Source organism: Tympanuchus pallidicinctus, unplaced genomic scaffold (genome assembly GCF_026119805.1).
Source record: "Tympanuchus pallidicinctus isolate F22 unplaced genomic scaffold, pur_lepc_1.0 scaffold3, whole genome shotgun sequence".
Taxonomy (NCBI): Eukaryota; Metazoa; Chordata; class Aves; order Galliformes; family Phasianidae; genus Tympanuchus; species Tympanuchus pallidicinctus.
In genome coordinates this window covers 10,913,330-10,941,131 of record NW_026294747.1, presented here as the reverse complement: position 1 = coordinate 10,941,131, position 27,802 = coordinate 10,913,330, and the positions used below count along the sequence as shown (strand labels likewise).

The 27,802-nt window shown below is 40.2% G+C and overlaps 2 protein-coding genes across 7 annotated transcripts in view; one reads left to right on the top strand and one right to left on the bottom strand.

Annotated features, from left to right (window-relative positions):
- Positions 1-15,913, top strand: part of PLEKHA7 (pleckstrin homology domain containing A7) — a 139,847-nt gene extending 123,934 nt beyond the window's left edge. For all 6 annotated transcript variants that reach the window (XM_052694731.1, XM_052694730.1, XM_052694733.1 and 3 more), the window contains 10 exons: positions 434-672; positions 1,358-1,546; positions 1,798-1,915; positions 2,762-2,841; positions 3,244-3,444; positions 6,521-6,679; positions 9,030-9,163; positions 9,933-10,075; positions 12,651-12,759; positions 14,379-15,913. In XM_052694731.1, the coding sequence (XP_052550691.1) occupies positions 434-672; positions 1,358-1,546; positions 1,798-1,915; positions 2,762-2,841; positions 3,244-3,444; positions 6,521-6,679; positions 9,030-9,163; positions 9,933-10,075; positions 12,651-12,748 (1,361 nt within the window). In that variant the 3' untranslated portion in view covers positions 12,749-12,759; positions 14,379-15,913. The remainder of the gene's footprint in view (positions 1-433; positions 673-1,357; positions 1,547-1,797; positions 1,916-2,761; positions 2,842-3,243; positions 3,445-6,520; positions 6,680-9,029; positions 9,164-9,932; positions 10,076-12,650; positions 12,760-14,378) is intronic.
- Positions 15,914-22,377: 6,464 nt separating this feature from the next.
- Positions 22,378-27,559, bottom strand: CUNH11orf58 (chromosome unknown C11orf58 homolog). Its single transcript, XM_052694750.1, has 5 exons — positions 27,425-27,559; positions 27,162-27,242; positions 26,635-26,695; positions 24,739-24,848; positions 22,378-23,555 (listed from the first exon to the last, which is right to left on the bottom strand). The coding sequence occupies exons 1-5, from the start codon at positions 27,482-27,484 to the stop codon at positions 23,349-23,351; spliced, it is 519 nt and encodes a 172-aa protein (XP_052550710.1). The 5' UTR covers positions 27,485-27,559; the 3' UTR covers positions 22,378-23,348.
- Positions 27,560-27,802: the final 243 nt, after the last annotated feature.

Here is a 27,802-nt window from a genome sequence, read left to right as displayed (position 1 = left end):
TTACACACGGAAATCAAATTGTTCTTGGTGAGGTTTTATTTAAGGTATGGCTATTGGTGCTTATACCTTAAGCACAGGTATGTATGTCTAGCTCTGTAGCCAAAGGATTATGAGGTAGGGAGCCATATCCAGCCATTGTAATGATTGCATATGACATGTGAACTTTTCCTCCTCTTCCTCTTGCCAAGGGATTTGTTTGAATGGTATTAATGTATATTTTTATTTTTAGCCTGAAAGGTTATTTGATCCTCATCAAGAAAATGTTTCTCATCCCTGCCGTAAGCCAGCAGTTGTAGATTTTTATATCAAAAAACCCTCAATTTATGTTGGAAATAATTTGGAGAGCTTAATAATATTGATTTCTATTTGTATGAACATTGTTGACAGATAGAAGAAACACAGAATCTAACAGATATGCATATTTCTCCCCTAGAAAGAAAAACAGTGCCTTCGTTTTCTCAGTCTACAGTGCCTTCCTTACCGGCTTCTCTCACAACCGTGGAGAGCAAACCTTCAGTTCCACAAAGCCCTCCATCCAGCCTGGTCAAACCTTCCCTAGAGGTGAGACTGTATCCACAGCCTTACTTCCAGGCCAGAACGCAGCAACAAGTACCACAGCTGAAAAAAATTGAGCCACCTCTTCAGTCGCCAGTTAGGCTAATGCCAAAGGTTGTAAGTACTGCTGTTGTAAGCCTTGTTCTCCGCTGCTTCCATTTGCTTCTGACAGAAAGCTTTCATGGTTGCTAAGTGCATGCAATGTAGAGGCACAGCAAAGGAAGACTTAAGGGTTATAATCAAACTGAGCAGTAACAAATACACGAGAGTGTTTAGAATCATAAAATCAACAAGGTTGGAAAAGACCTCCAAGATCATCCAGTCCAACCATTCACCTGTCTTCAATACTGCCCACTAAACAGTGTCCCTCAGTACAACATCTAAACATTCCTTGAACACCTCCAGGAATGGTGACTCCCACCTCCCTGGACAGCTCATTCCAGTGGCTGACTGCTCTTGGAGAAGAAGTATTTCCTAACATCCAACTTGAATCTCCCTTGACGCAACTTGAGGCCATTTTCTCTAGTCCTATGTTAGTAACCTGGAGGCTTACTCACAGTAGCCATATAGTGTTTTAGAATGTAGCATAGCAGAGCCTTCCTTGCTGTTTAGTTACTAATGCCTTTTGGTTCACTGGTTATTTGCTTTCTTGGGTCTTGTTTGCTTTCAAGAACTCAAGCTTCTGGTGGACAGAGAAGAGCATGGTAAAGCAATTACAAATAATTTGTATAATGTTATGAACTTTCAGACAGTTTATTCCAGACCAGACTGTTTGCCACATACCTGTGCTTTTTCTGACCAGGAAGATGAAGCACCGCCCAGACCACCTCTTCCTCAGTTATACAGTCCTGAAGATCAGCCACCAGCTGTTCCACCACTCCCAAGAGAAGCCACTGTCATCAGGCACACGTCAGTGCGAGGCCTGAAACGTCAGTCGGATGAAAGAAAGAGAGACAGAGAACTAGGACAGTATGTAAACGGAGATTATAGGGTGAGCACTCATAGACCATCTGCACTGTAAGGAACGTGTGAAGCAATAACAGACAGTAGTGTCTGTGAAATATGTGTACTGCTAGATCTTGTAACGAGAGGGAAGAGAGAGAAGACGGAAGAGATCTGTATGTTACACTAATGGCAGAGACAGATTCAGTAATCCAGAAACAAAATTGCTGGGATTTGTTTTAAGACTTCAGACTTGCTGTCTGTGATGTCATTTGAGCCAATAAATATCTTTCCACACAGGTAGAACTGCGTTCGTATGTGAGTGAACCAGAATTAGCAATGATAGGCAGTGACCTCAGCCAACCTTCCAGTGGTGTCGTAACTGTTGATAGTGGATACCAGACATTGCCTACTCGTGGTAAGCCAGGATTTAACGTAGTTGATTTTTAACAGAACTTCTTGCATAGGAGCTTCTCTCTTAGGATTTGCTGGAGATGATCTTTATCTTGAGGTTGTTATTTTTAGGTTAACTGTATAGTGCTGGGAAGTTCTAGAGAATCTGTGATTTTAATGGTGCTATTATGGATTACCACCCTTTGGCAAAGGAGCTTCGTATGTAATTCTTAAAGAAACAAAAAGCATAGTGAAAAAATGAATTTAGCAGTTGGAATATCTCCTGTATTCGCAATTGCTTTTCCTTATTATTTCTGTGTTGTATTCACAAACTCAAGTGATTTTTTTTTTTTAAAAGTATGTGTATTGAAGTACATGTAGAAGTCAGTGAAATGGAAGCAGTAAAGAATAAAAATGCGATGCCTCCAAACACTAAATGTGACTTGTCACTAGGATCTCATTGTGCTAAAGTCTTTTCACCATTTAACAGATGAAGTTAGAGAGGATATTTGGGGAAAAGTAGTTTGTTTTTTTATCCCTATAACTCTAAGCACTGTTAAGGTTTGTTTTTCTTTATAGATGTGATTATTTGTAAAGCATATATGTTGTTGTACAGCTGAGTTCACCCTATACTTCATTTAATATATGTTTAAAGTATCAAAGTATCATAGACTTTTGTGTTTTGATTGTTAGTGACTCAAAACAGTTGTGGTTGAAATGAAATTTCATGCCTCTCATGTCCTTCTGAACTGAAAAAAAAAAAAAAAAAAAAAAAAAGAGAAATGTGAGCTAAAATAATGAAATTATCATAAGAAAAAAAAAAGTATCTGACACATCTTGGTTTTAAAGCATTTTCTTTTTCCTTATAAAGGCTTGTCTGGATCAACTTCCAGATTGCATCAGTCATCTACCATTTCATCATATGCAACTCTTCGAAGAGATAGGTCCAAGGTAAGTTTTAAAAGAACATCTGAAGGCTACTGTCTTGATCTTCCAAATTTTTCTTAAATCCAGAGTATACATTGCATAGCTGGAGATGGGATTCTAATGCCATGGGAGAGGACCCATCTCCAATGATTTAATACTATTTATTTTCTAATTCTCTTAAATAAATCAGGAAGTAGAAAAGCAACTTACTACATTTCTAATAGATTTATAAAAACAAAGTTTGGAACCAAAATCACCTGTACTAATAGATATTATAACATTGAAATATTCAAATTAATACCAAGCGATAGAGCAAAATCGTCTTAATTTAGAAATAAGGTGGGCGAAAGGTGCTGCTTATTTGTGTGCTCCTTATAAACTTATTAATTCCAACACATTTTTTTGTGTGCCTTATAACTTCTTCAGGAGAGACCAAAGAGTGCCTTGGAACGTTTATACTCTGGAGACCACCAAAGAGGCAAGATGAGTGCAGAGGAACAACTAGAAAGAATGAAACGACATCAGAAGGCATTAGTTCGTGAACGCAAGAGAACCCTTAGCCAAGGAGAAAGGCAGTCTGTTTCATCTCGGTCTTTCATCAGGCCCATTTCTGCAGACATAGGCTCAGTATGTTAGATATGCCTTAAAAGGACTAAACTAGAAATACCTTTGGATTTATTTTTTTTTTCCTGGCAAGCACTTTCACTTGAGTGTGTGTGATGCTTCTAGTATAATTAAATTAGTGTTATGCAGTATAAAATGAGTTGAGACAGTGCAGCTAACAGACGGTTGTTTTTTTTTACTAGTAGTTACAGTATATGTAGCAGATTTGGCAGGTAAGTTGGTCAGAGGTCAGTGTGCTGAGTGGATGGAGGTGAGACTCTGTTAGAGCGAATTCAGAGATGTGATTGTTTTTTACTAGAATTGTATTTAGAAAGTGTGAGAAACTTTTAGAATTTTCAAACTGCTTCATAATGGAATGGGCCTTTTAGAATGTTCTTACCATGGTTATTCTTCTTTTAAATTCACAAATTAGGCTGCAAGAGAGCTGTGCTAATATTAGGCCAAGCAGGTTGTGTGGTTGGTTTTTCTTTTTTGTTTCTGTTTTTAAGGAGAAATGGATAATACGTTTTGAAACCTAATCATACTCATTAGAAACTTAAGATCAAATTTGTTTCAGTTGCAGCAAGTCCTCCTTTAAAGCTCAACATGTAGAATATTCTAATAAGGCTCAAATCTAAGCTGCTGAAGAAAAGATTTTTTGTTGTGTTCTGAGATTAAATGCTGTACAGAATCGAAGTTTGTAATGATACGTTTTGGATACTAACCAAAGCAATTCCAATTGGTGAAGCTACCCAGTTGCTCACTTGGTGCTAAACCAAGATTGTACTGTAATTGCACTTACGCTGTAGCCTTTTAATTTATTTTTCATTTGGTCCACTAGAGCTTTAGAACGATCACCTTGTTTTACCTAATTCATTGCACAAGATCTCTTGCTTTTAGATTCGTCACTCATCATACCTAATGCCTCTTTTTGTTTGCTTGTTTTGTTTTTAATTTGCAGAATTTTGTAGTTATTTTAAAATTTCTAACTGGACTACTCAATTTTTACCAGGCTTAATTGCATTTAGTACATGTGTGTCAGTTGCTGGCATTTAAACCACCCCTTATAATATTCAGCCTTTCATTCCCACCGCTCAGTAACACTATTTTACAGCCAGTTCTTTATATTTACTTTCCCAGTAATTATGAGTGCACAACTCGGAGACATCCATCTATTTTGCCTTCTGTTTTGCAATCACGAACTTACTAAAGGTAGTATGTAATACTTGGGAAATATGGAACTACAGTAGAACCATTATTTTCATATTTTAATTAGAGGAACTAAAACTGAGCTTCTGATGTTTCCGGAGTCTGGCATAACATACACAAGTTGAATTTAAACATTTTTGTGACACTCCTTATTAACATTTGTGACAAGTACTTTATCTATAGATTGGGTGCCATCTTGGTCTTTTTCTTGCTGTAAAGAATTAAAATTGAGTCTTTCAGCCCTAGCAGTATTTTGCAGAGATCATCTCTTGTACCTACAGGGCTTCAAAACGCAAAAAGCATGTTCAATAGCACAATTACTTACAGCATTGCAATTATTTAGCAGCCAAAATGGCAAACAGTTAAATGTATAATTGAAATGCTGCTCAGTATGTAACATTTGCTTAAAACATGCATTGTATGTGTAACTCGAATTTTTAATCAGTCAGCTCGCAAGTGTAGAATGGCATTTGAAGTATGGATCACAGCACATGGGCTCATTTGTTATATAAAATGCCTTTTTAATGTAAAAATGCAACATCAAAGCCAATAAAAATTCTGCTTTGTAATAATGGTTTGATGTTTTTCTTACCTACATAACATAATTTGAAGATGATTCTGTGTATTTGAAGTATACTATGTCAATCAGGCCTGGTTCGAATATGAGTAGAATAACAAGTTTGGAGTGTGAGAACGATAAAACATTTTTCCTCCTTTGAATTCCGAAAAAGAAATCTTAATTTTTGAGATGAAATTGCCTTCTTAGGTATATTAACTTCCTAAATATACATGGAGGACATGTGTCTTTTGAGTGAATATCGAGAGCTTGTGCATGAATAGGTTTCAAGTAGATTTAATAATGCAAGTAGCATCCTGGAGGCTAAGGGCTTCATATAGAGTTCAAACTTCAACCAAAACAAGCCAGAGATGTAATAGAAATATTAGACACTTTTATTAAACATAATGGCATGCTCTCCTACTCAGGAGGTCATCTTATTGTTCTTGTCCCTTTTCTTCCCCACTGCTTTTAATATGTTTCAAGTCCGTACGGTAAAGTCGCTGATATCTGCTGGATGGGGCGATGCTGCAACAGAGCCTCGTTTTTTGATATTTATGAGCAAAAGCATTGTTAGGGCTCTCAAGCTTGAGTTTCTATGGAGCTGTATTGTATGTAGCTGTGAAGGGGCTGCTAAGCAATAATGTGGGGACTCTTAAAATTATGCTGTTTAATTTAACTATGCTCTGATTATGTTATTGCTAAATATTTATCTTGTAAGGAGAATGTGTAAGATTTTTAATTTTTGCAGGTAGCTGGGTTAATAGAGTGTAAAGTAGCTTAGAAGTTATTAAAGTTACTGTTTGAATTTCAGACAAGTTAAAGCTAGTACTAAAAATACCAACCTCAATCACTAAGTCTTTTTCTAGGAAGACATGTAGAGTTAACAGGCAGTGATTCTCAGCCTGCAGTATTAATGTCCTTTCTGTGTACTGATTTGCAGTGGCACAGCACTGCCTGGTTAGAGTGCCTAGGACAAGGCTAGCACTCTGCAGACTTGCTTGTACGGACATCTGTACTTCTGTGGATGTTTGTGCTGGTGCCACGTTCATCAGCATTTGTAACATTGTGGTTAATATATGTGATAGAGTTTAATACAGCTGCACACTGTGTATAAAATTAAACAGTACTCTGAAATCCATTCAGCGTTGCTATATCTCCCAGCCAGGAATTGCAAGAAATACAGCAGCATTTTCTCTTTTTCTATCAGTTGAACAGTTTGCTCTGTGGATTCTCTCAGCAAAATAGCCTTTGCAGACACAGTTATGTACATTGCTGAAAGTTGAATTTGTCAGTGTGGTTGAACGCTATTAATTGTTTTGTATCTGTTACCAGTGGAAGCGAGAGCAAGAATTTGATTTGCAGCTACTTGAGAGGGCAATTCGTGGAGAAGACAAGGATGAAAATGAATGGTTAAAAGTTCAGCCAGTAGCAGTAGCGGTGACAGAGACAGACCTGGAGCCTCAAGACTACGATTTAGACATCAGCAGAGAGGTAACACTCATAATTTTGCTTCCTATGTATTCCCCCTGATATTGACCTTAAGTTTTATGTAGTTCATTTTCACCTTTTATTTCAAAAGTGAGCTGGAAGTTCAAACTGAAAGGAGTCTTCTGGGTATTGAAATGAAAGCATACTTTTGGCCTGGCTCTTGAGATGTCTATAAGGTTTGTGGGGAGAAAAAATGGAAAGGTTGGCTCTACCTTGTGAAATACATAGGCTTCATGGGGAAAAGAGGTAGTTAGGCAATGTTATATGAGAATTAGAAAAAAATAAGATGACAACATAAAGAGTATTTAAAATAAGAAAGTGCTAAGAGGTAAAAGCTAGTTCCACAGAGCTACCTTGCTCTTGGTTTTGATATGACAGAAAAGGTTCTGCTGGCTTTTCGTGTGACTTCTTGTTCCCGGGGTGAGATTTGGGTGAGATTTGCTTCCAGCTCTGGTATCTGAGCGCAGTATTTGTTTGAAATGCGATTGAGCCATCTAGTGGAAAGGGAGGAGTATAGCTAGTGGAAGGCAGAGGTATGTGCTGCATGAAATGCCACAGTGCAGGGGAAGTCGATGAAATTGTTAACAGTAGGAAGACTTTGAGAGTAGGAAGCACTTGGACTGAACAGGCCATCCCTGTTTAATATCTTTATTGATAATCTGGATGAGGGGATGGAGTGTGCCTTTGGTAAGTTTGCAGACACCGAACTGGGGGAAGTGCAGATCTACCTTAGGGTAGGAAGGCCCAGCCTTCAGATTGATTGGACAGATTGATTGCTGAGCTGAGGACAAAATTGTATGAGCTTCACAAGGCCCAGTGCCGGGTCCTGCACTTTGGTCACAACAACCCCACCCATGCATCACTATAGGCTTGGGGCAGAGTGGCTGGAAAGCTGTATGGTGGGGAAGAATCTGGGTGTGTTAGATTTCAGACGTGAGCCAGCGCATGTTTTCTTTGAGACCTCCAGGGCTTCTTGAATCACTTGCTAGTCCAAACTAGCAAGAAACATCTGTGCATGTAGACATTTCTGTCATATCTCAATGTGACTGAAACAGTCTGAAGGTCTGGGTTTAAAGCTTCTTTCTCCAGTTCCTCAAGTTGTCTTTTTCCTTTTCATTTATCCATCCTCTTCACCTGGCCAGTTCTGTACCTCATAAGGCTATACTTTTTATGGCTGATAAATCCTCTGTTTGTGTGAAAACTCTTGTTTTGGAAGTGGCAGGGTGAGCTATTCTCAGCTAGCTGTACTATAAATATACACGTTGCTCTGTGGGGGAGCTGGCGTTGCAGGTAAGGAAATGCAACAAAAAATCCTTATTTTCAGAAAGCATTGACCTAGGGGTTTTTTTTTGAAAGGGACTGTAAAAACTTGAGGTTATGATCTCGGTTTTAGGTTATGAATGACAATTACTTATGGAGTGCATTGGCAGTTTGTGCGTTGCCTATTATTGCTGATCTTCATCACTGAAGGCAAAGCTGGATCCAGCTGCAGGAGAAAAGTTCTCTTTCTCTCACTTTTATTTATTCATGTTTGCTATTTGTGCTTTTCAACAGCAGTCTATGCTTTGGCTTTCAGTGTCCATTTGTAAACTATGTTCACGTATGTTCATTAGGTGGTTCAGATATCTTCTGTGAAAGAAAATCTTTCTGCGAGGAAACTGATCCTGACACAAAAATCATTGCTAGCTTTTTTGCAATCAATTTTAATAATTAAAATTTTCAACCTACATAATTGTGCATTGAATGTGTTGTTAACTGCACTGTCTTGGTGTATTTGTGGGTCAGTTCCCTGGACAACTTTTGAACACCTAACGTTTCAGATTCTGCAGTCCAGGAATTTCCAAAAGTGTTTATAAATTGGTGGTGGGTTTTTTTTCTGCTGCTCACGGAGAAAGATTATGCAGAAGAGTGGTACCTAAATTAAAACTTGAGGCGATACCTCCTCTCACTTACAGGAAATCCTGGAGTGACATAAATACCTTCCAATGTTCATTTACAATTTCTGGTTGCTTCATCACTCTTGTATATCGTTTCTTCTTCCTATTGCAACAGCTACAAGCAGTGTCCTACTTTGGGCTCTAAAGCTGAGCTGAAGAAAGGCTCCCTATTGATTCAAATTTCTTCCGTAATCCTCTTTAATATTTGTTTGATTTATCTTCTAAAAGAAGGGAAAAAGACACTGTTAAAAGGGCATCAGCTCACTTCCAGAGGGAGTGTTTAGAAGCAGGTTACATGTATTGACAGTGCAAACCTGTGCTTTATTGTTTTTACTATATTCTTGTGTTAAGAAGATTAAATCTCAAAGTGTTTAAGTCTGGGCTGATAAAACTTGATGCTTGTTTTTGTTCCACAGTTGTCAAAACCTGAGAAGGTTGCAATTCCAGAACGTTATGTTGAATTGGAGCCAGAAGAACCTCTTTCTACAGAAGAACTGGCAGCAAGGCAGCGTAAAGCAGAGAAGATAAAGAATATTCTTACTAAATCAAGGTCGGTTATTTTTTGATCTTACACAGAGGTTGGTGTTAAACACTGGAATCTAACTTCATGCAACAGTCTATTTCCTGTACAATTTAATTACGTGAGCAGGGAAAATGCACACAGAATGTATGTATTGTACTTAGCATACTTAAAGTTCCTTTTTAAAGCCAAGCGTCAGAGATTCTAATTATGACAGATTTTGCATATGTCCATTTTCTTGTTTGGAGCACCTTAAAATAGTAGCAAGTTGTTACTACACAATCTGTAGGTGAGAGGGGGGAGAGGCAAAGGTGCAGATCCAGCCAAAAGCAGGATAAAATTTGGCTACTTCAGGCTAACGTAGAGGCAGCTGAAACATGCATTTTCATGAATGTGGTTACCTCAAGTACCTGTAGTCTCCTAGAAAGAATGTAAATGAGTCTGAACATGAGGACCATCACTTCCTCTGGACAGTAACAAGAAAGGTTATGAACAGATACAAAGAAATAACATTTTTATAGTGCTTTCCTGTAAATAACTTGTTTGCTACAAAGGACTTTCAGGTGTACTTAAGGCTAAGCAGAAATTGTGACTGATATGTTAATGGCTGCAATTACTTGTCTTTGTTTGCAATAGTTAAATACAATATCTAACACTGCTTCAAAGGAATTCAGCTGAATACGGAGCTTGCCATATGAGATCCAAACACTACTGTATGAATTGAAGCTTTTTCTTTTCTGCACAGTGGGCTCTTCTTTATGTTTGTAAATGTTAATGTTGTTTTGCACTTTCCTGCTAGTATGCACAATCTACAGCCTACTGTTGCCCAGGACAAGCACAACTCAGTTGATTTAGATTCACAGCTCCAAGAGCAGGAACGCATCATTACCATATCATACGCTTTGGCTTCTGAAGCCTCTCAGAGGAGCAAGGAGGTAGCAGGTAATACTTAGTTATTTACCAACTAACAGCTGTTTCTTATATAAGCAGCTATCTGCTCATAAAGTTGTGTGTGGTTTTTGCTGAACTCCTGGCCGAAGAGAACTTTTTAGCAATTCATATTCAAAACATTCATATTCACAATAGCAGAGTGCTGTCTATAGATAACATGAAGAGAAGTTAAGGTTTATGCTGAGCATTTGACATTCAGTGGGAGAATATGCTGTGATCAGAAAGTTTGGAACTTGAAAACTCACTCCACTAATAGCACTAAAAAAGTAATAGTTCCAATGAATTCCCTATAATTACATGAAATGAGCTATTTCTGTACTCATTTTTAAAAAGTAAATTGGTCCCTTATTTAAAAAAAAAAAGGATTTATATATACACACCCTTCTTAATATATATATATATATATATATATATATATATATATATTTAAAAGAGAAATGCACTGGTTTCTGTGATTCAAAGTACAGTAGAACCACTTGCAGCTTGAGACAGCAGGCTAAAAGTCTTAAAATTGGTATTGGTATATTTCTGTTTGGTGATCAAGATTAGGGACCAGAGCAAGACAAGCACGCATGAACTCTGCTTGATGTCTGGAGATTACTAGACCTGTTGCAATATGTTAGTTAAGATGATAATTTCACTCTCGATTGCTTTATGGTTGAAATAAATAAAAAGTGTCAACAGATTTGTATGGCACGGTAATAGATGCAGCAGTTATTCTAGCCAGTACCTGGGCAGCCATTTATAACTGGCACTGCTCACTGTTCCAATGGAGAATAGAAATAATGGAGTCTTAACTATGATGGAGAAAAGTGTGCCCATTTCTCATCTGAAGCTGTCAGTTTAAATGGATGACACTTGCCACAAAAGCCCTCAAGACTTTCCCAGTAAAGACAGATTATTCTAGTATCCAGATACGTAACGTGCATCTGTAATAACAGACTGTGGATTGGATATGGCTGTACACTCACAGATTCAGTGGCAACTGAACGTAAGGGGAATGCAGTTTTCAGGGGAAGGGATACGTTTTCAAGTTAGGAATCTTGAGATGAAGGAGAGTTTCAATGGGTGATTTAACTGACTTGAAGGAATAAAAGTGGTTCACTGGGGAGGGTAGACAACAGAAATAAACAGAATTGTAAGGTCCTGGAAGCATTTCAGAAATAGCTTTTCAGATCCTCAGTCTTCTCCACAGGCATTCTGGTCACAGTTCTAATAATGAGGTCCTTGGTACTGTACCACTGACTTTCATGTTTTGGTTACGGAGTGGGTCTTAGGTGTTTCAGGAGGTATGAACCAACACAGCATTTTGCCATATGAGTTCTAGCTTCTTCTGGGGAAAGCTAACACTCTTGCTTGAAATTATTCCAAATTTTGGAAATTCTTAAAAAAGCAATGAAGCAGCCAGAGTAGTTTAATTTTGACTGGTGGTGTGCAATCCATAAAAAGAATTCAGGATTTCGGATTATGGGGCATTTTATGATAATCTAAAGTGATTTAAAATGAAAATAATGTGATGCTTCGCACAGCTGATTGCACATTCTAATTTATTCCAATTTTACATATTCCTTCACATTTTGTTCTTTGAATTTAAAATATATATTTTTTGAAGTTGCTTTTTGCCAATGAAGCAAACTGTAGCTGAAAATCCAAACCTACGTGTCCAGATTTTGTATCAAGATTTGCTTTGAAAGAGACTCAGGCTTAACTCCTTACATTTTTCTTCTGTGAAGCAGATAACAAACGTTAGGATGCTGTGATAATGCACTTCACTTTCAGTATAGATTGTGCATTTGTCTAATGTCTGTCACGTAGCATTGTAGAGTTCCTCTGAGCTAGTAGGAAATCCACCTCCTAAATAGAAATCCTGCCAAGAATCTGAAAGATTAAAGTAAGATGTGCACATTTTATGAATTTAGTTCCTGAATTGTGTTTTTTTGGAAACCTTTAGCCTTCTAAAATGAAAAAGCAGAATTTAAGACTGTTTCAGAGTTACTGTCTTTAAATTACTCTGCTTTATAGACAAGAATATTTTTATTCTATTTTATTTTTTATTTTGAAGTTTCAAGCTGAGCTCTGAGAATTGATTTATTGTGCACTGCATTACATAAAAAGTTACATATATCTGTAAAATATTTTTGTTTGTGATTTTCTTAATTTCTGCTTTTTATCTGTAACCAATGGAAAGCTGAGAACCTGTACAACCTCAGAAAAATCTCAAAACCAAATTATTAAACAGCGGTGCCCTTCCAGATCTGATTTTAAAGGCAGGATTTGATTAGGGTGCACGAGTGTTGTGTGTTCCTTAGTACGTTCCAGTCATAAGGTAATTGTCCAACTTCTCATCAGAAGAAGAATGTTCGTTTGCGTAATTTACTGTGACTAATAGAAATTCAATTCTAAAGCAATTAGAAATGTTGTTTGTGTTCCATGTAACTACAATAGTGTAACACCTCACTGCATTACTAATCAGGTTCCTTATTCATGTGTTAGAAAATTGAGGTGGCTCTGTTTTAATGTGAATGTTTGATTGTGCAGCCTAATTCCTGTATGTGATCCCTTCTAGCTCAGCAGTTGACCTATCCACCCAAAGCACCCTCACCTTCTGTACCACAGCCACCTCACTCTCCCTTAAGCAATGGATTTCACTACACATTTGTTTAAACACCTTAAAAGTAAGAACTAACTGCTCTTGACATGTCTGATTTACCATTGTATCTTCGCTGTGGCTTGCTGAATTTTTACCACCTAAATCAGATCCAAATCAACGCATGCATCCATTTCTCAGAAAACTTTCATTCTTGTATAATAAATATTGCTTCTAATGAGCTAACACAGCTAATAGTCTTCAAATAACTGCTGTAGCTTTCCAGATGAGGAACTTCCATGTCCTCGCTGTGGTGAAGGAAAGAGGTGTCTACACTCTTGGTAGCGGGGGGCCAGATTTTCAGCCACGTTTGTACTCCTATGGCAAGTGTTGCATGCAGCTGTGGCTGCAGCTGAGCTCTGAAGGCAGTTTTACCTACATGTGACCTGTACGTGTACACTTGCTGCACAAGTGAATTGAAAGTGCAACCAATGTTGTGTATACGGAGGGGGGTGGGGGGGGGGTGGAGGATAGTTTATGGGCTGATATCTAAAAGTACACAGGCCAAAACTCATGTCTTGTTTGAGATGAGCTGAAAATTTGGCCCTATATAACTAATTCTGCAATACTGTGACTGCTTTGTGTCTTTGTGGGTTTTTGGTTTTTTTTCTTTGCTGGATTGGGTTAACAGAAGTGTTAATTTTTGTCTCTGACTTGGTAATTTTGACATTTCAAGTGTTAAGATAATTTTGTTGTTCTTATAAAGTTATATAAAGAAATACTTACCATCTCTTCTTGGTAGTATTTGCAGTGATTTTTCTATTTGAAATAGAAGAACCTGTCAATATTATAATGGCTAACTGCTGGATGTGCTGTAGTTATAGCACTTGTGTATCTGTAGTTTCCTTCAGAAGTGTTTTCATGTTCCTGATTTCCTTTGGACTAATTTGTTAACTAATTCTGAATAAGAACTTAAAACGGAGATGAAGCAGTAAAGCAGGTGGATTGAATGAATGCCTTAAATAGTGTTAATCTTTAGATACCTTTGTTTTCAGTTTCACCAATCTGAATCAAGTTCCTCTGCAACAAATACAAACTAAATAAAAATGAGCATGTTCCAGAAAGGCCCAATGAGGCACTGACCTGTCTTCAGAAATGCTGCAGTAAATGAGAGAAGTAGAGCGAGAGAGGACGTGCAGAGACATTCAGAGCAGTTCTACAGAACTTGGTGGAAATAGCTATTTGTGTTTCTGGTTCTGTTTATCTTTCTGAGAACCAGATTCTAACTGTCTCTGCTATGACTGAGTAACAGTTGACCCTGCTAGGATATTGTCAGGTTTGAGCATGGACCAGGTGAGCTTCCAACCAGAGGTCCCTTTCAAACTCAACCTGATTCCAGGCAGACTTCACATTTATCATATGTCTGTATAAATATACGTGTGTGTGTGTGTGTGTGTGTGTGTGTTTGAAAAATGACCAAGAAAATAATTGCAATAACCAGCAATATGCAGGGGACCCAACGTTTTGAGCGTGAGCTCAGTGACATCACGTGACAATGGTTTGCTTAACGTGTCAGTACTAATTTTCTTCTTTCTGTCTATCTTCAGGACGCTTTAATCCAAACATACATTTCCTGAAAGTGCTTGCTGCTTGGCATCAGTGCATTCGCTTTCATATTTAACCATGTTTTATTTTACTTCACACCAGCCAAAGCAGTAAGTGAGCAATGATGTAAGAGTCGAAGGCAATCCCACCCCAGTGGCGCCACGTGGAAGAAAGAGGAGATTGATTACAAGCACTCTGTGAAGGCATTCACTGGCTGATCACAGGTTCTTTCTTTTGGAAAATATGTTCAGAGAATAATGGGGGATTTTCTATGAAAATGGAGAGAATTGCTTAACATCCTGTTTTGACTTCAGTTTAGTTCAGACTTTTTATGTGAATGAATGGCACTTTTAATAAACTCTGTAAAATACTGACAATGTATTTTTAGAACAGAATGTATTTTGGAATTTGTTTAAATTAAGGGCTGAATTCATTTGAAGAGGAACTACTTGCATAGTTGTTACGAGATGCTGTTACTTCCCCCTCAGGCTCAGAAGCACAATGTAAAGTTTTATGGAAAAAAATGCAAGTTGAACAATCCTAGAAACATGTTTGTAGGGTATGGGTAGAGCTAACCCCACTTGAGAGGTTTGCTGTAAGGGTGTTTTGGGCTGAGTACCTTAGCAGAGTTAATCACCCACTCTTTTGCCCATGGAATAATACATTGCAAGGAACTTGTAGTTTGATTTCCTAAATCTCAGCGTAGCTGAAATTTTCCATGAAAGCCATTACAAAAACCAATTTTGAACTCCAGTTTCCTTTTTTGATTGCGTATGATTAGCTTGCTGGTATTGATACACAGCATGCTACATTGCTCCTGACAGTAGTGACAACCAGCTAACAAAGTATATATATTTTTTGAAAGTTGAGATATGGAAGAAGGAAACTTTTAAATTAAAGTATGTCACGTAAGCAATAAGAAAAATAGGATGTGTCATTTTACTAGTAAATATATATTTTTTCTTCAGAATACCTATTCAATAAAAAGTACAATATGACGTATTGACTAGTGTTTATGCTGGAAACAGTAAAACTGATGGAATGTGGCACCTGCTAATTTTACATGTAAGTTCACCTCATGCTTTACTTTGCCAAACTTTGAAATTCAGCATTCTACTTACATGGCGAAGGTGAGGTGGCTACGAAAGGAGAAAAGAATATGAAATGAATGGCTACAAGTGCTTTACCTGGAAAAAATAAAATAAAATACTGAGTGCAAGAGATGCAGAAATTGCCCAATATTAGGTAGTTGAGTTCAGCTCTAGATAAAGAACAGCTGAGAAATAATTTGCAGTATTTTGTGATACTACTAACTTGTTTATATGCCATATTCAAGTAATAGATACAAAGCCCTGGAAACTGATTGAACTTCAAGTTTCAGACTTTGAGTCAAATCATATTATCTTAACACTGTAGTCGGAAATGTTCTTTAAAATATATATTTAGCTAATGTTATCTATTTTACCTCAATACTGCCAGTATCAACTTCAAAACCTTTTTGCCAAAACAATGATTTATTTTTGCCTTTATAAAAAAGTTTTGAGAGCGTAAATGAATATTTTGCAAGAAAACATTAATTTAAATGTAACAGTTTGGAAAATGGTCTATGTACAGATTAAACTATTAACATAACTGCCTCCTCTTGCCTCTGTCTCTCCTGCTCTTACCAGCATCTGTGCAGTTTGACATCCCACATTGTTTGTGCTGTTACCACATCTAAGAGTAAATCCCATGGAAGCTCCTGAATTTTCCACTTTCTTCATTGGAATTTGAATCACGTTCCCCCTACACCAAAGATTCATAATTTCTAGAAATATTTCTTACCATTTGATTAAATCTGTTTTATTCTGGAACGGTTATTCAGGGCGCTGTCCTAAATACAACTACTGCAACACTGACCCTTCTGTCTCATAGATGTGTGTTTGTCTGACACATTCGTAGTCCCTGAGTGCCTGGTGATTAAGGTACCCCAAGTAACTCCATCTAAACAGTGGCTCCTTCTCCTGCCAGATGGGGTGCTGGGAGTCCAGCTGACCCCACAGAGTGACCTGCTGACCTACAGCAGCTTTTGCTCTCAGTTCCCTCAGTGGATGTGAGTTCAAGAGAGAATAGTGGAAGTGTTTAATGCTTCTGGAACTTGATATGTAGAACAAAATGCAGAGGAGCAGTTGGTATTTCTGTGGCTTAGTGTCGACTCCAGGACCTCGAGATGGAGCATTTAGGAATGTGAGTCCTTGGCTTCCCAGCTGAGCTGCTTATGACATGCTCTGTCTGTTGCTCAGATTCACAGACTGAAATACAAAGGAGCCTTTGACCACGTGTTTTTGTGGTTCAGTGAAACTGCATTCCTTCTCCAGAGGCTTTGTTGTGAGGGGTAGAAGAGAATGGAGCCCTAATTGGGTGAGGAGTGCAGCCCACAGCCTCCTGAACCACTGCAGGCGTTGAGTGCTAATTCCTGTGCTGCTCTGGCAGTGAAAGGGAAGGACTGAGTGCAGCTCTGCTTTGCAGGTTGCAGGAGATGTTCATTTTCTTTCCTTCAGTCATGCACCCAGAGTCTGCTCATTCAAGCTGGTGTTAAAGAGGAGGCTTTTGCATTAACCAGTTATACCACGAGTGCTTGCAGTGAAATGAACTGTTCCAAAGATTTTGGTCTGTGTCCATAATTAATCTTATATATGGGGGGGGGGGGGGGGGGAAAATTGGTCTTCTAAAACTTGTCATTAAATATGTGAAATGCTATACTTCATTGACCACCTTTTTGTAGGAGTGCATGTAGTCATCAATAATTATAGGTCATTTTCATTTGCTTGTAGTATTTGCTTTGGGACAATTTCCTTTTTCAGTTGTTTCTGCCCATCAAAATGTTGTTTTGTAGGTTTAACTACTTCTCTGATATCAAGGCTAGAAAGGAAGAAAAGGTATCTATGTGCAGACTGCTGCATTTCAATCAGAAGGCAATGCTTCTCTCCAATCTATTAGGAAGCTTAAGTGAAGTTGTAAATAAGGAAGCAGAAACAGTGACAGTTGTTTTGAAGGTGCTGTCTTCTAGTCAGTGTTTTCTAATGTTACACCAGGCAAAAATTATGCAGACTGCATACCTTTTACCTATGTTTTTTGCACTGGTGTTTTATCATAAAAATGCAGCTTGATGGTTGTAAGTAGCACAGCTTCCAACTTCCTGAACTCGTGTAACACCACCACCCCACTTCTTACTATTTCATGTGCTGACGGCCTGCCAGGAATCCTGTTGTGCTGTTGCCTCTCTATGTACGAGGACATACAGCTGTCTGTCTGAGTGGCATTCATACTGCTTTGGAACAGTTAGGGAGGGGAAAAAAAACACTTTGCCAGTAAGTTTTTTGGGGGGAAACAATTGTATGGAGAGATGCTATTCTGGAAAGCTGCAGCTATCTGGAACTGAAAGCTGCTGAACGATACTGTTAAACTCATGTGCTGCTATTTCCAGAAATTGCCAGAGGGCAAATGAGGTGGGCTCAAGTACCCATCAGCTTTGGGAGGATGGGTTGCCCAGCTCCCATTGGTGTTGTTTATGGGGTTATTTTTCCACCTTCCTCATTTACCCGTCTGACTTCCAGATCTCTAAATAAATGTGTATATCTTTTATATTGGTGGCTTTTGCTCTGCATAAAACCACACATTTCCCAAGTGTTTTAGCAATTAACTTCTGGATGTTATATGAAAGAAAGACCGGATTTACTTAGTGTCAAAACTTGGAAGATAGGGAAGGCATGATCTGATGTTACTCCTCTGATTTATGTCTGTCTTTGAGTATTTTCAAGTGTTTGCTTGTGGTGTGTGTGCGTATATTGCGTAGTTATAAAAAGAACAAAGGCAAGCACAGGAAAGACATGAAAAGTTGCTATATTTTCCACACCTAGTGAACATTCCCATTGGTTATTGGGCTGTATTCAAAAGGCTACGACTGTTTTATTGCTCTACCAGCAAAAGCAACCTTTCTTCATAGTGGAGCAGTACAAAGAAAGAGCACAAAAAGTACACACATCATAGTGCCTGAAATTCTGTTTGAACAACTGTATTGATTGGGTCTGACCCCTTTACATTTTTTTCCATTATTTGAAAAGGTGCATCTAACCGTAGCTGAATTGAACCAACTGAGATGAACTTTCCATGAAAACTTCTTGAGATATTTCTTTAGTTCAAAGCTTTGGAATTTTAAAGAGCATTTTTAATACAAGTCTGTCGAGATATTCTGTGCAACAACCAACTTTGAATGTTAAACTACAGGTAAACCTCAGAGGGAAGTGAAATCATAAAGCTCACCATGAAATTACTGTGAGATGACAGAATAACTGAGTGCTAATTATAAAAGGAAACTGATCCAGAAAGTATTGCATATGTGCATGTTTGTGCACTGTTCACCCGTTATTTACTTGTAAGTGTCCTTGTTGGCTTACAGAGAGTGTTAAATACCCCAGACAAAACATTAAATGAATCAAGGGCGGTTGGTTTAGGTTTGTTTTGTTTTTTTGCAGCAAGCAGTAATTTACTGATGAAATAGTGTTAAGATGTGAGCTCAAAGGATAATGATGCCTTCTTTTGCCCACTAGAAGAAACGTTTCACCAGTAGCTAAGTGTAAGAAAGCACTGGAGGAAGAAAGAAGTTAAAAGGAAATGAGGGTGAGTAGTGAGTTTGTAGGATATGATGGCAGCTGTGTCTGCAAACAGGGCCGTGAAAGAGGCTGAAGGGGAGAGCGGAGAACAGCCTTGTGCTGTGAGGGAACGTTTGTAAAGGGGTTGAAGGAGCTGGGATACAGTGGCTTTGAAGCAAATCACTGTAATAAATCCCTTTAACTCAGCCTAAATTGTAGAGGTAAGAACACCTGGCAAGTGAGAGAATGCAATACCCATTTCCTAGTACAAAAGATACTTTGTGAAAGGGATTAATGAAAAGACAGTACTGATGGTGGAACTGGATGAAGGAGGGAATCATTGATGACAAGGTAGTGATTTGGTTAGAGGAAAATTCTATTGCTAGCTGCTTTGCTTTGTTCTTTTGAGACAAATCTTAGCTATTGTCAGTAAAGCCCTCTTTTTTTCTTGTGGAACAGTTTGTCCCAGAGCCAGAGGTGGAAGAGGCTGGTCCTCCCTGGCAATAAATCCAACAGTGAAAAGAAACCAGTTCAGATTGTCTTTTTTTTTTTTTCCTGCAGTCTTCAGTGTGGCTGGATGCACTTGTGATGAGCACATGTACTTACCATGGGTTAGAGCAATTCCCTGCAGGTCAAAGTAGACAGATGTGCAAAAGTTAAAAGCGAGAAACTTGTTTATACGTGAGCTTCTGTGTTGCTTGACTGATGGATGATACAAAAAATTATTTTCTGTTACATGATAGGTTCTTTTTTTTTTTAGTTATTATTATTTCTGAAGTAGATCTTCCTGAGCTATGAGACACTGGAAATGGTACTGGATTTGGATAGATAATAGCACAAACTGTTGGTGGGATCTCATTCTGTACCTCAAAACCAGGTCTAATTAGATTAAATCACAAAGTATTTTGGTTCATTAACACTGTGCAAAACCTGAGGAAACTTTTATCCATCTTGGTGCTGTACATATTGGATAATTTTCTCAAGAAAAGTGGACGTGAGGTGACACTCCTGAAAAGAAACCCATCTTCTGCTTTGCCCCTTCAGTGGCGCATGTCCCTTCTCTTAATCCCCAGATAGCTAGACGAGGCTGATACAGGTAACTGTGCCAGGCTTTGATTATGAGATATTGCACTGCCACTTATTCTCTTTGTCTCCTGCAGTTTACAGAGGCAGCTTCAGTGCATAATTTAATCCCTGTTCTGGGGACTGCAGTAAATCCACAGAGATTTCTGCCAACCGTCCTCTCTGACATCAGAACAACATGTGCGCATCGTCTTTGATGTGAATTCCCCAACCAGAGCCTTAGAAGGACCTATAGCTTTGAAGCTGGCCTATAAATTGTGCTTTCAGGAATCAAGTTGTCAGCCTCTTCTTCAGGAAAAAAAGGAAGAGTAAACTGTAAAGCAGTTGCACAAAGCTACAGGGCACCTTATAGACCAGGCTTCCTTGGCCTTGAAGAATTCCTGTATGATGCTGAGAAAGAAATGGATTCCTTTTTGACTTGGCTTAGAAATACCCACTTTTGCGATTGCAGGACCTTGTGGGCCAGGGGCTGAGATGAACTCATCTTGAGGGGTTCCTTCTTCCAGAGGGCAGAGGAGAGGAGGGCAGGAACACTGCTGCTTTCCACCCGATCGAGTGCTCTGTTTTCCAAAGCTACGTGCCAGCAATGCACCTGCACTAACCTGTGGGTACATTTTCAGTGTGGTTTAGACCCAGATGAGAACCTTTACTGGTGGTTCTGTGACAGATGAGACTTGCATCAGTCGTTTCCAAAGGCACATTCGAGTGTGGGCACTTATCCCTTTCTATTGAGAGGTCTTTGAGTTGAGGAATATGTGGCCAAATGTTGTTTGGAAAGACAAACTCGGTCTCTTTGACTTGGGATCTGCTTGTGTTCTGCAGTCCTCTCAGGGGTTCTCTCCACAGCAGCCTGTAAAGGCAGAGAACTAACTACAGATTCAACCAATAGAGTCTTGATTATTTTTTTTTCTCTCAGTTCTAATGGAAGCTGAAACTGTTCTGCTGCTGAACACACCACTAATACTGATGTTTTTATACCAAATATTGTTAAAACTGACTCTGCAGTTAGAAATCTGTGCTGAACTGCATCAGTCTTCCTTAACATGTAAGAAGTTCCATAGACAGGCTGCTTCAGAGATGAATCTGCAGGTGCTGACATAGTATTAGAAACTGACATGAATGTGCACAGCTCCTGTTCTGAGCAAGTTAGTCTTAGTTCACTATTAGAAATGCATTGCACTGGACCTCATCAAAATTATCTGCCATGTCCTTGGGGAATGGAAGTGATGCTGTGTTGACTCTTCCTGGTAAGAGCTGTTATCAGAAAAGTCTCATTCTTGTGTGATCTATCTGTGTTTGGAATTGATGTCCAAATCTTCAACAAGGCAGGAGGCTGCAGTGAATTCAGGGAAGCGCTGAGTGCTGGAGGCCCTGATGGCACTCACTGCAGCAGCCTTCTCTGTGGGCAGAGACCCACGCAGAGCCTGCCAGCTGTCTCCTTTTCCCAGCTCTTTCCAGGCTGGTTGCACTATGGAGAGAAGCTCTCAGGGCAGGTTTTGATATGCCCTTCCTCGGAGGCTAGTGGGAAAGCAGCAGGGTGGGTTCTGTCACCTTCTGAGTCTGTTTAGATGCTTGCAGGTGGTAAGTCAAGAGATCTGAGTAGGTGCTGAGCAGTTGCAGAAGAAAAAGTTGCAAGAGCAGCACTGGTGTCAATGCTGGGACAGAGACGACAGGTCAGTGTATATGCAGCTCTTTACAGCCCACACTGAGATTTTGTAATTGCACTCCACTCAAGGCAATAAACAACAGCTGACAGCCAAATCTAAACTAAAAGAAAAAAGAACCATCCTTCCACTTTCATGCTTTTAAATGGCTTAAAGACAGAACACCTTTCACAAGTCACGGTGAAGTCTCTGTTCTTTGCAGTATGCAGGCAGTGTTTGTCTATGTATTAAACTCTTGGAATATTGGAAAACCAAAAATTCATGCAAATCACTGAACTTAATGACTGCTGTATGGAGTTTTCTCAAAACCAAATTACTTTAAAAAAAAAAAACAAACCAACAACTGGACAAAGTGCCAAAATAAAATAACTACCTAAATTAAAAAGATACAGGTTTTTTTTTTACAGTCATACTGCTTTTTATTTTTTCCATAATGCATTTTATTCCAAGATCTCCCTCAAAAACTTGTGCTCCACTGTGTAGGTTCAGTAAACCTATGCAATAGTATAACCTGCTGCTTTTGTGTAAGCTCATTGGCTTGCAACTTGTATCTGCATGCAAGAGATTGTATACAGAAATGGAAGATTCTCCGTAAGTACACGGGATTTCACAAAACACTGCTGTAGAAGGAGGCTGTGCCAGAGGTATGGATCTGACATTCCATCCCCCAGCAAGGAAAGGCAGATCCTCCATCTGATGCACTAAGAAGAAACCAAGTCTGAGTTGTTATTTTACTGTTTACTTTAATACAATAAATTTGCAGAGGAAATGGATGTGCTTGACTTTTGCTGAAAGGAGTTACTGAAGTCCTGCCTCTGTAAGCATGTCCGATTTACTGGAGAGATACAACTCTTGCATGGTAACTCAGACAACAAGGTTTGCATGTTCAACTTTACACCTTAAAACACTAAATTATTTGTATATCCTTCTCATTATCAAAGTATATATTCTCTTTTAAAGTAAACTCAGTTCTTTAAGAGGAATTATTAAAAAATAACAGCTCAGTCCTTTAACCAGGAGCCAATCATTCAGAATCACTTTCTTCTAGTGAAAGGTATAAAGGCCTACAACCTACAGTTTCTTACCCCTTTGCTACTATCAACCTAAAGAAAGAAGAAACTAGAGTCCCCTGTTGTAGAATTCAGTTCTAAAGAATCTTTTCCTACCAACTGCTGTAGGACTTGAGCTGGATACAGTGATTAATACTGTCACAGAAGTGAGCAGTTTCTGCTCTTAGTCCTATCACCACTAGCATCTATTGACAAAATCACTGTTTAAAGCTCTACTGCATCACAGAGCAAGTACCAATACTGGTTATTTTACAACTAATGCAACATCCAGTAAGTCACGTGTAATCTCACAGTTAAGAATTCAAGACTAGAGTAATAACTGAAGAAACTACAAGCAGGAATTTCTCTAATCTGGCCATGAAGTAAGGGGAAGGATAGTTTAGATAACATAGTAGAGATTGGGCAGGAACAAAGAATTTATTTCTTCATCCGTTATTTTATACACTTTACAAAAACCAGGAATCTCACTGTGCCCATGGCAACTGAAAGCAAACACTACTTTTTGTCATCTAACAGGGTCGTCTTAAAATCATAATACAAAGATTTGTGCTGTAGCAGTCCTCCACTTTGCACTGTAACAATAAGGCTTGCTGTACTTTAAATACAAAGCTGTTACATCTGCAGTTATGAACCACTGGCTTTAACAAACATCATTTTATAATTGCTTTTTGCTTCCTTTTTGTTTTCTGGGACCGCAGCTTCATCATGTTTTTCAGCAGCTTGCAGTTCCTCTGCAGATTCATCTTGCTCTGAATCAGAGCCGCTTTCGGAGTCCTCTGAACTCTCGTGGTCAGAGGAATGCCCAGCTGCCTCTTCTTCACCTTCCTGAAACTAGAAGTTCAGATTATGAGAAAGGTAAACCTTTATTTCCTGGCAACTCCATTTCAGTTCCCTGAACAGCCCATTGCTCTTTTGTTTCAGTACTAAGATGGGCTATCTTGCAAAACATGGGTCTTTAATAAACAAATTATTACATAGAAAGCAACTCTATTGGACTGGCTGAGAGCACCAAACACAACATCTAGGGATTCTTCAGCCACTTTCCTATTTAGTTACAGCAGCCATCCTACACGTACCATTAAATGAGTTTGGAAAGTTTCAGACACCATCACTTTGGTTAAACTTCCATTTTGTATAAAATGGCACTTGGATGTTTGTCAGGAAATGAGACATACTGAAACTAACTGACAGATCATCAGGAATTCATAACCATGACTAATCTTTGGAAATAAGTTTAGCACGCAGCATCACAAAGCAGCATCAGGAACAATGAAGTAATGCTACTGCTAAGAAGAATGATCCCCAAATGGCATTTTGTTCATGCACCTAAGGAGCAAAACCTTCACGTCTATAGTATTAAGAGCTCTAAGCACCACACAGGTTGTCTCACTCTCTGTGGGAACACTGGCAATGTTTTTATGCAATAATTGGTGCTAACAGGAAAAAATTAACAGGCATTTTAATTGGCCAAGGAAGATGGCTTCCTAATAATCCAATGTGTTTTTTTTGTCACTCTTCCTACTTACTCCTAAGTAGCTCCTTGCAAATACAAGGCCAGCTGGCTGTCAACCCACTGGAGGACTTCAGCTCCCTGCACAGCTAGTTCCCCCATCTGACTCCTCTATTCCCATTTGCTTTTCAGGGCCACAGAGAGGGACACGCCTCACAGTAACAAGCAGCAGATTAATTAGCTCTCTGGGACAATGCAGATGCTTACATTGTTCTTTCATGCATTCTTTGGCAGCACCCTGATTTAATGTATTTGCAGCTTTCTGTCCTGATCAGCCTTGACTACAGTGGAGCATAAAAGAACACGTTATATTGCTTTCCAGAACAAAGAGAAGCACTGATTGTTTCCAGATATCAAAAGGGCCACAAGAAGTCAGTAAGTCTCTCACTTAACCCAAACTGTGCAGATTTACTGCTATTTGTGGTGATTAGGTTTTTAAACCACGCATCATCTCATCTTACTGAAGCAGCAGCCAAATCATTAGAGAAATAATGAACTTATTACCTCACTGAAACCCAGCCCACAATGGCGCCGGTTTCGTCCAGACATCGTGCTGTCCATGCTCTGCTGGTACTGAGACTCCAGTTCTTCATTCATTTTCTTGTCTTCTTCCCCTGCATGTCCAGTGTACTTTGGTTATGGTTCATTCAAATTAACAAAGACATCAAATTACACAAAGTCATCAGACTTTCAGTTTATCACTACTTATATGTGATGAAAACTTAAACTGAGCCACCTCAGGAACTCCTGGATTGAACAGTATTGTATACAAACCATGCTGATTCATAAGCAGTGTTAAAGAGTGTGCAAGCAAAATTGTTTTGATACAATAAGGGACAGGAAGGTCGTAAGACTCAACACATTCAGATGTGCTACACACAGCATACGTTCTGCTCAACACAGTAACCAATAAATACGACTTTGCTGTGCTCCTGCCAATACTGCAATATGTCACAGAAAGGACCACATTTCTGCCCTTCGCTACGTAACGCATGGTTGCCATGATTACATCGTGACTGTTATATTTTGCAGCAACCAGAAAAACACTACCAGTCCTGTTTGTAGAGCTACATCTGAAATTATTACAAGCACCCTGAATTACCAGGAGCAGAAACTATAGCTTTTTATTCTTGCCCATACTTAGGAATTAGCAAGAAGACTAATTTCTATACCTAATTAACAGAACATGAGCTATTCCTGCATGCCCTCTACTACTACATTTTTGAACACACAAATAGAGGATCTTTTTTATTGGGGGAAAGTATAATCCAAAATAGCATGGAATCCTCTGTTCTTGTGCAAGTAGGAACCTCTAAAATCTCCACAGATCAGCCTACAACACTTCTATTTTAATCTGTATCACTGCAAAACAAAAAACCTTTTATAGCAAACTTGCATTTCCTCACCATTTCCTCATTTGCAAGTTGGAGTCTTGTGTTATAGAAAGATAACAACCACGTGTTGGGAAAGGAAGCACAGCATTAGGAACATAGCTGAGTGATTTTTTTGTAAAATGCAGCATCTTAACTGCTTGCTCCTACTGATACAGTTTGGAATGTTTATGACTCCTTAGAGGAAGCACCATCTCCATCCTAGGACAAAGTGATTCATAGGCACTCCGCAGGGTAACAGCAGAACCTGGAGTCAATCCCCAAACTTCCTTTGATGTTTTTGGTTTTTAAATCATTTTTTGTCAACTCAGAAGTTACTTGCAGTGCATATCAGGAGAACAAATTCTCTGGAACGCTGACAGCTACTTTACAGCTTTACCACAGCTTCTGTTAGTCAAGCCCAGCTCGATTCTGGTGTACTCTGACTTACAATCTGAGCAAGCCTGATAAGAAGTTGCTAAGATCATCCATTACAGGATGTCAAATTACTGCTAATTGCAAAGATGACCTTGCAGATCTTAACTTCTACCTTACTGCTTTCTATTCAATAGGTAACCAGGTGAAGTAAGAAAAAAAAATACAAATCAACCTGTACTTTTCATACACACTGAAGCAGAGATTAGAATAGCCGTACCTGGCTAGCAAGGAAGAAGTATAAAAACATTGTTAACCAGCAGCAGTAGCACTTTACTTTCTTATTTTGATAAAAAAGTATGACAAGAGCCTGTAGGCCCTGATGTAGAGAGCATTCGTATGCAGGTTTAAGTGACCATCAAGTACTCTTCTAAACCCAGACTTCAGAAGGTGAATATGTGTGGTCACAGAAGCTGCTTGTCAGTGTCCTAATGTGAAGCTAGGAATTTCTCCAGCTCCACAGCCTCGTCTGTCTCCAACTTCAGCCTCAAAACCTGAAATCCCTCCCTGCAGCATCTACAGAGCTGAAAGTCCTGGGATGTCCCTGCCCAAGCGTTTGCTTTCCCACTTGGTAGCAGCTGTTGGATAGACTGACCTGTCCTGAAGTGAGAGGTTGATCTGTGGTCTCCGATAACAAGGCGGCCAGTATGTTCTTTCTAAAAGAAAATGCAGTTTGTTTTGGAGCTTTAGGCACTGACAGCTCTGCCAACATTCTGGAAATCTCGAACGGAAAAAGTTCCCTGATACCCGAAGGTAAGACTGTAAGTTCTACTGGCTAACGGCTGCTATTTCTTGAGGGAGTTCCTGGGGCCCGCCGTACCAGGTGAGCCATCGCAGTCTCACCGACACGGCGCCGAGCAGCTGCTGGTTGGCGAACGGATCCCCCAGCGGCACCGCGCGGCAAGCTGCCTTAAGCACCGCGCAGCGGTACAGCGAGGGGATGCTCGAATGCTGTATCGCCAACCACTAAGGAACGCTAACTTTCAGACAAACACTGAAGCTTATGAAAACATCGCATTCAAACAAAACAAGCTAACGCGAAGGACCGCGCCGCCCGGGGCCGCAGCCGGGCTCCTCCTGCACCGCGCACCGCTCAGCTCGGCCCAGCCGCAGCGCGCTCACCTTCCCTGCGCCCATCAGCCTCAGGAATTTCTGCTTCCTCTCCTCGTTGCCGAGGTCCGCCGCCTGCCAGCTGCCGGAGCCCTGCGGGAGCACACGCCGCTTGCCGCCTCTCCCCTCCGCCCCCCGCGCGGCCCTCGTCGCAGGGCGGCATGCCGCCTAGCAGGCCCCGGTCCCGCTCCGGGCCTCGCGCCGCGGCCGCCCGCCGTCCCCTCCCACCTCCCCTCTCCCGCCGCGCGGCCGCCCCAGGCCCCGCGCCCGTTTACGTCGGGGGAGGCCGCTCGCTTGAGGCCGTGCTGAGCCTGCGACTCCCGGGCCGAGCTCATGGCCGCGGCTGGGTGACCGGGCCGCCGCGCCGCCTTCCTGCCGAAGCCGCTCCCTCCGCCGGCGTCGGGTCGCGGCCCCGGGGTTGAGCGCGGGGGACGCCGGGATCGGTAGTTCTCACAAGAAGCGCGGAGGCGCCACCCCGGCGGGCGAGGACTACCGCTCCCAGAGATCCCCGCGGCGGCGGGGCCGTTCCGCACGCTGATTGGCAGCGCGGTAGGCGGGAGCCGAGAGCCGCCGCGGGCGGGAAAGAGGGCTGGGCGCGAGGGCGGGGCGCGAGGCGGCCGTTGGGCGGCCACGCCCCCGCGAGGCACCTGTGG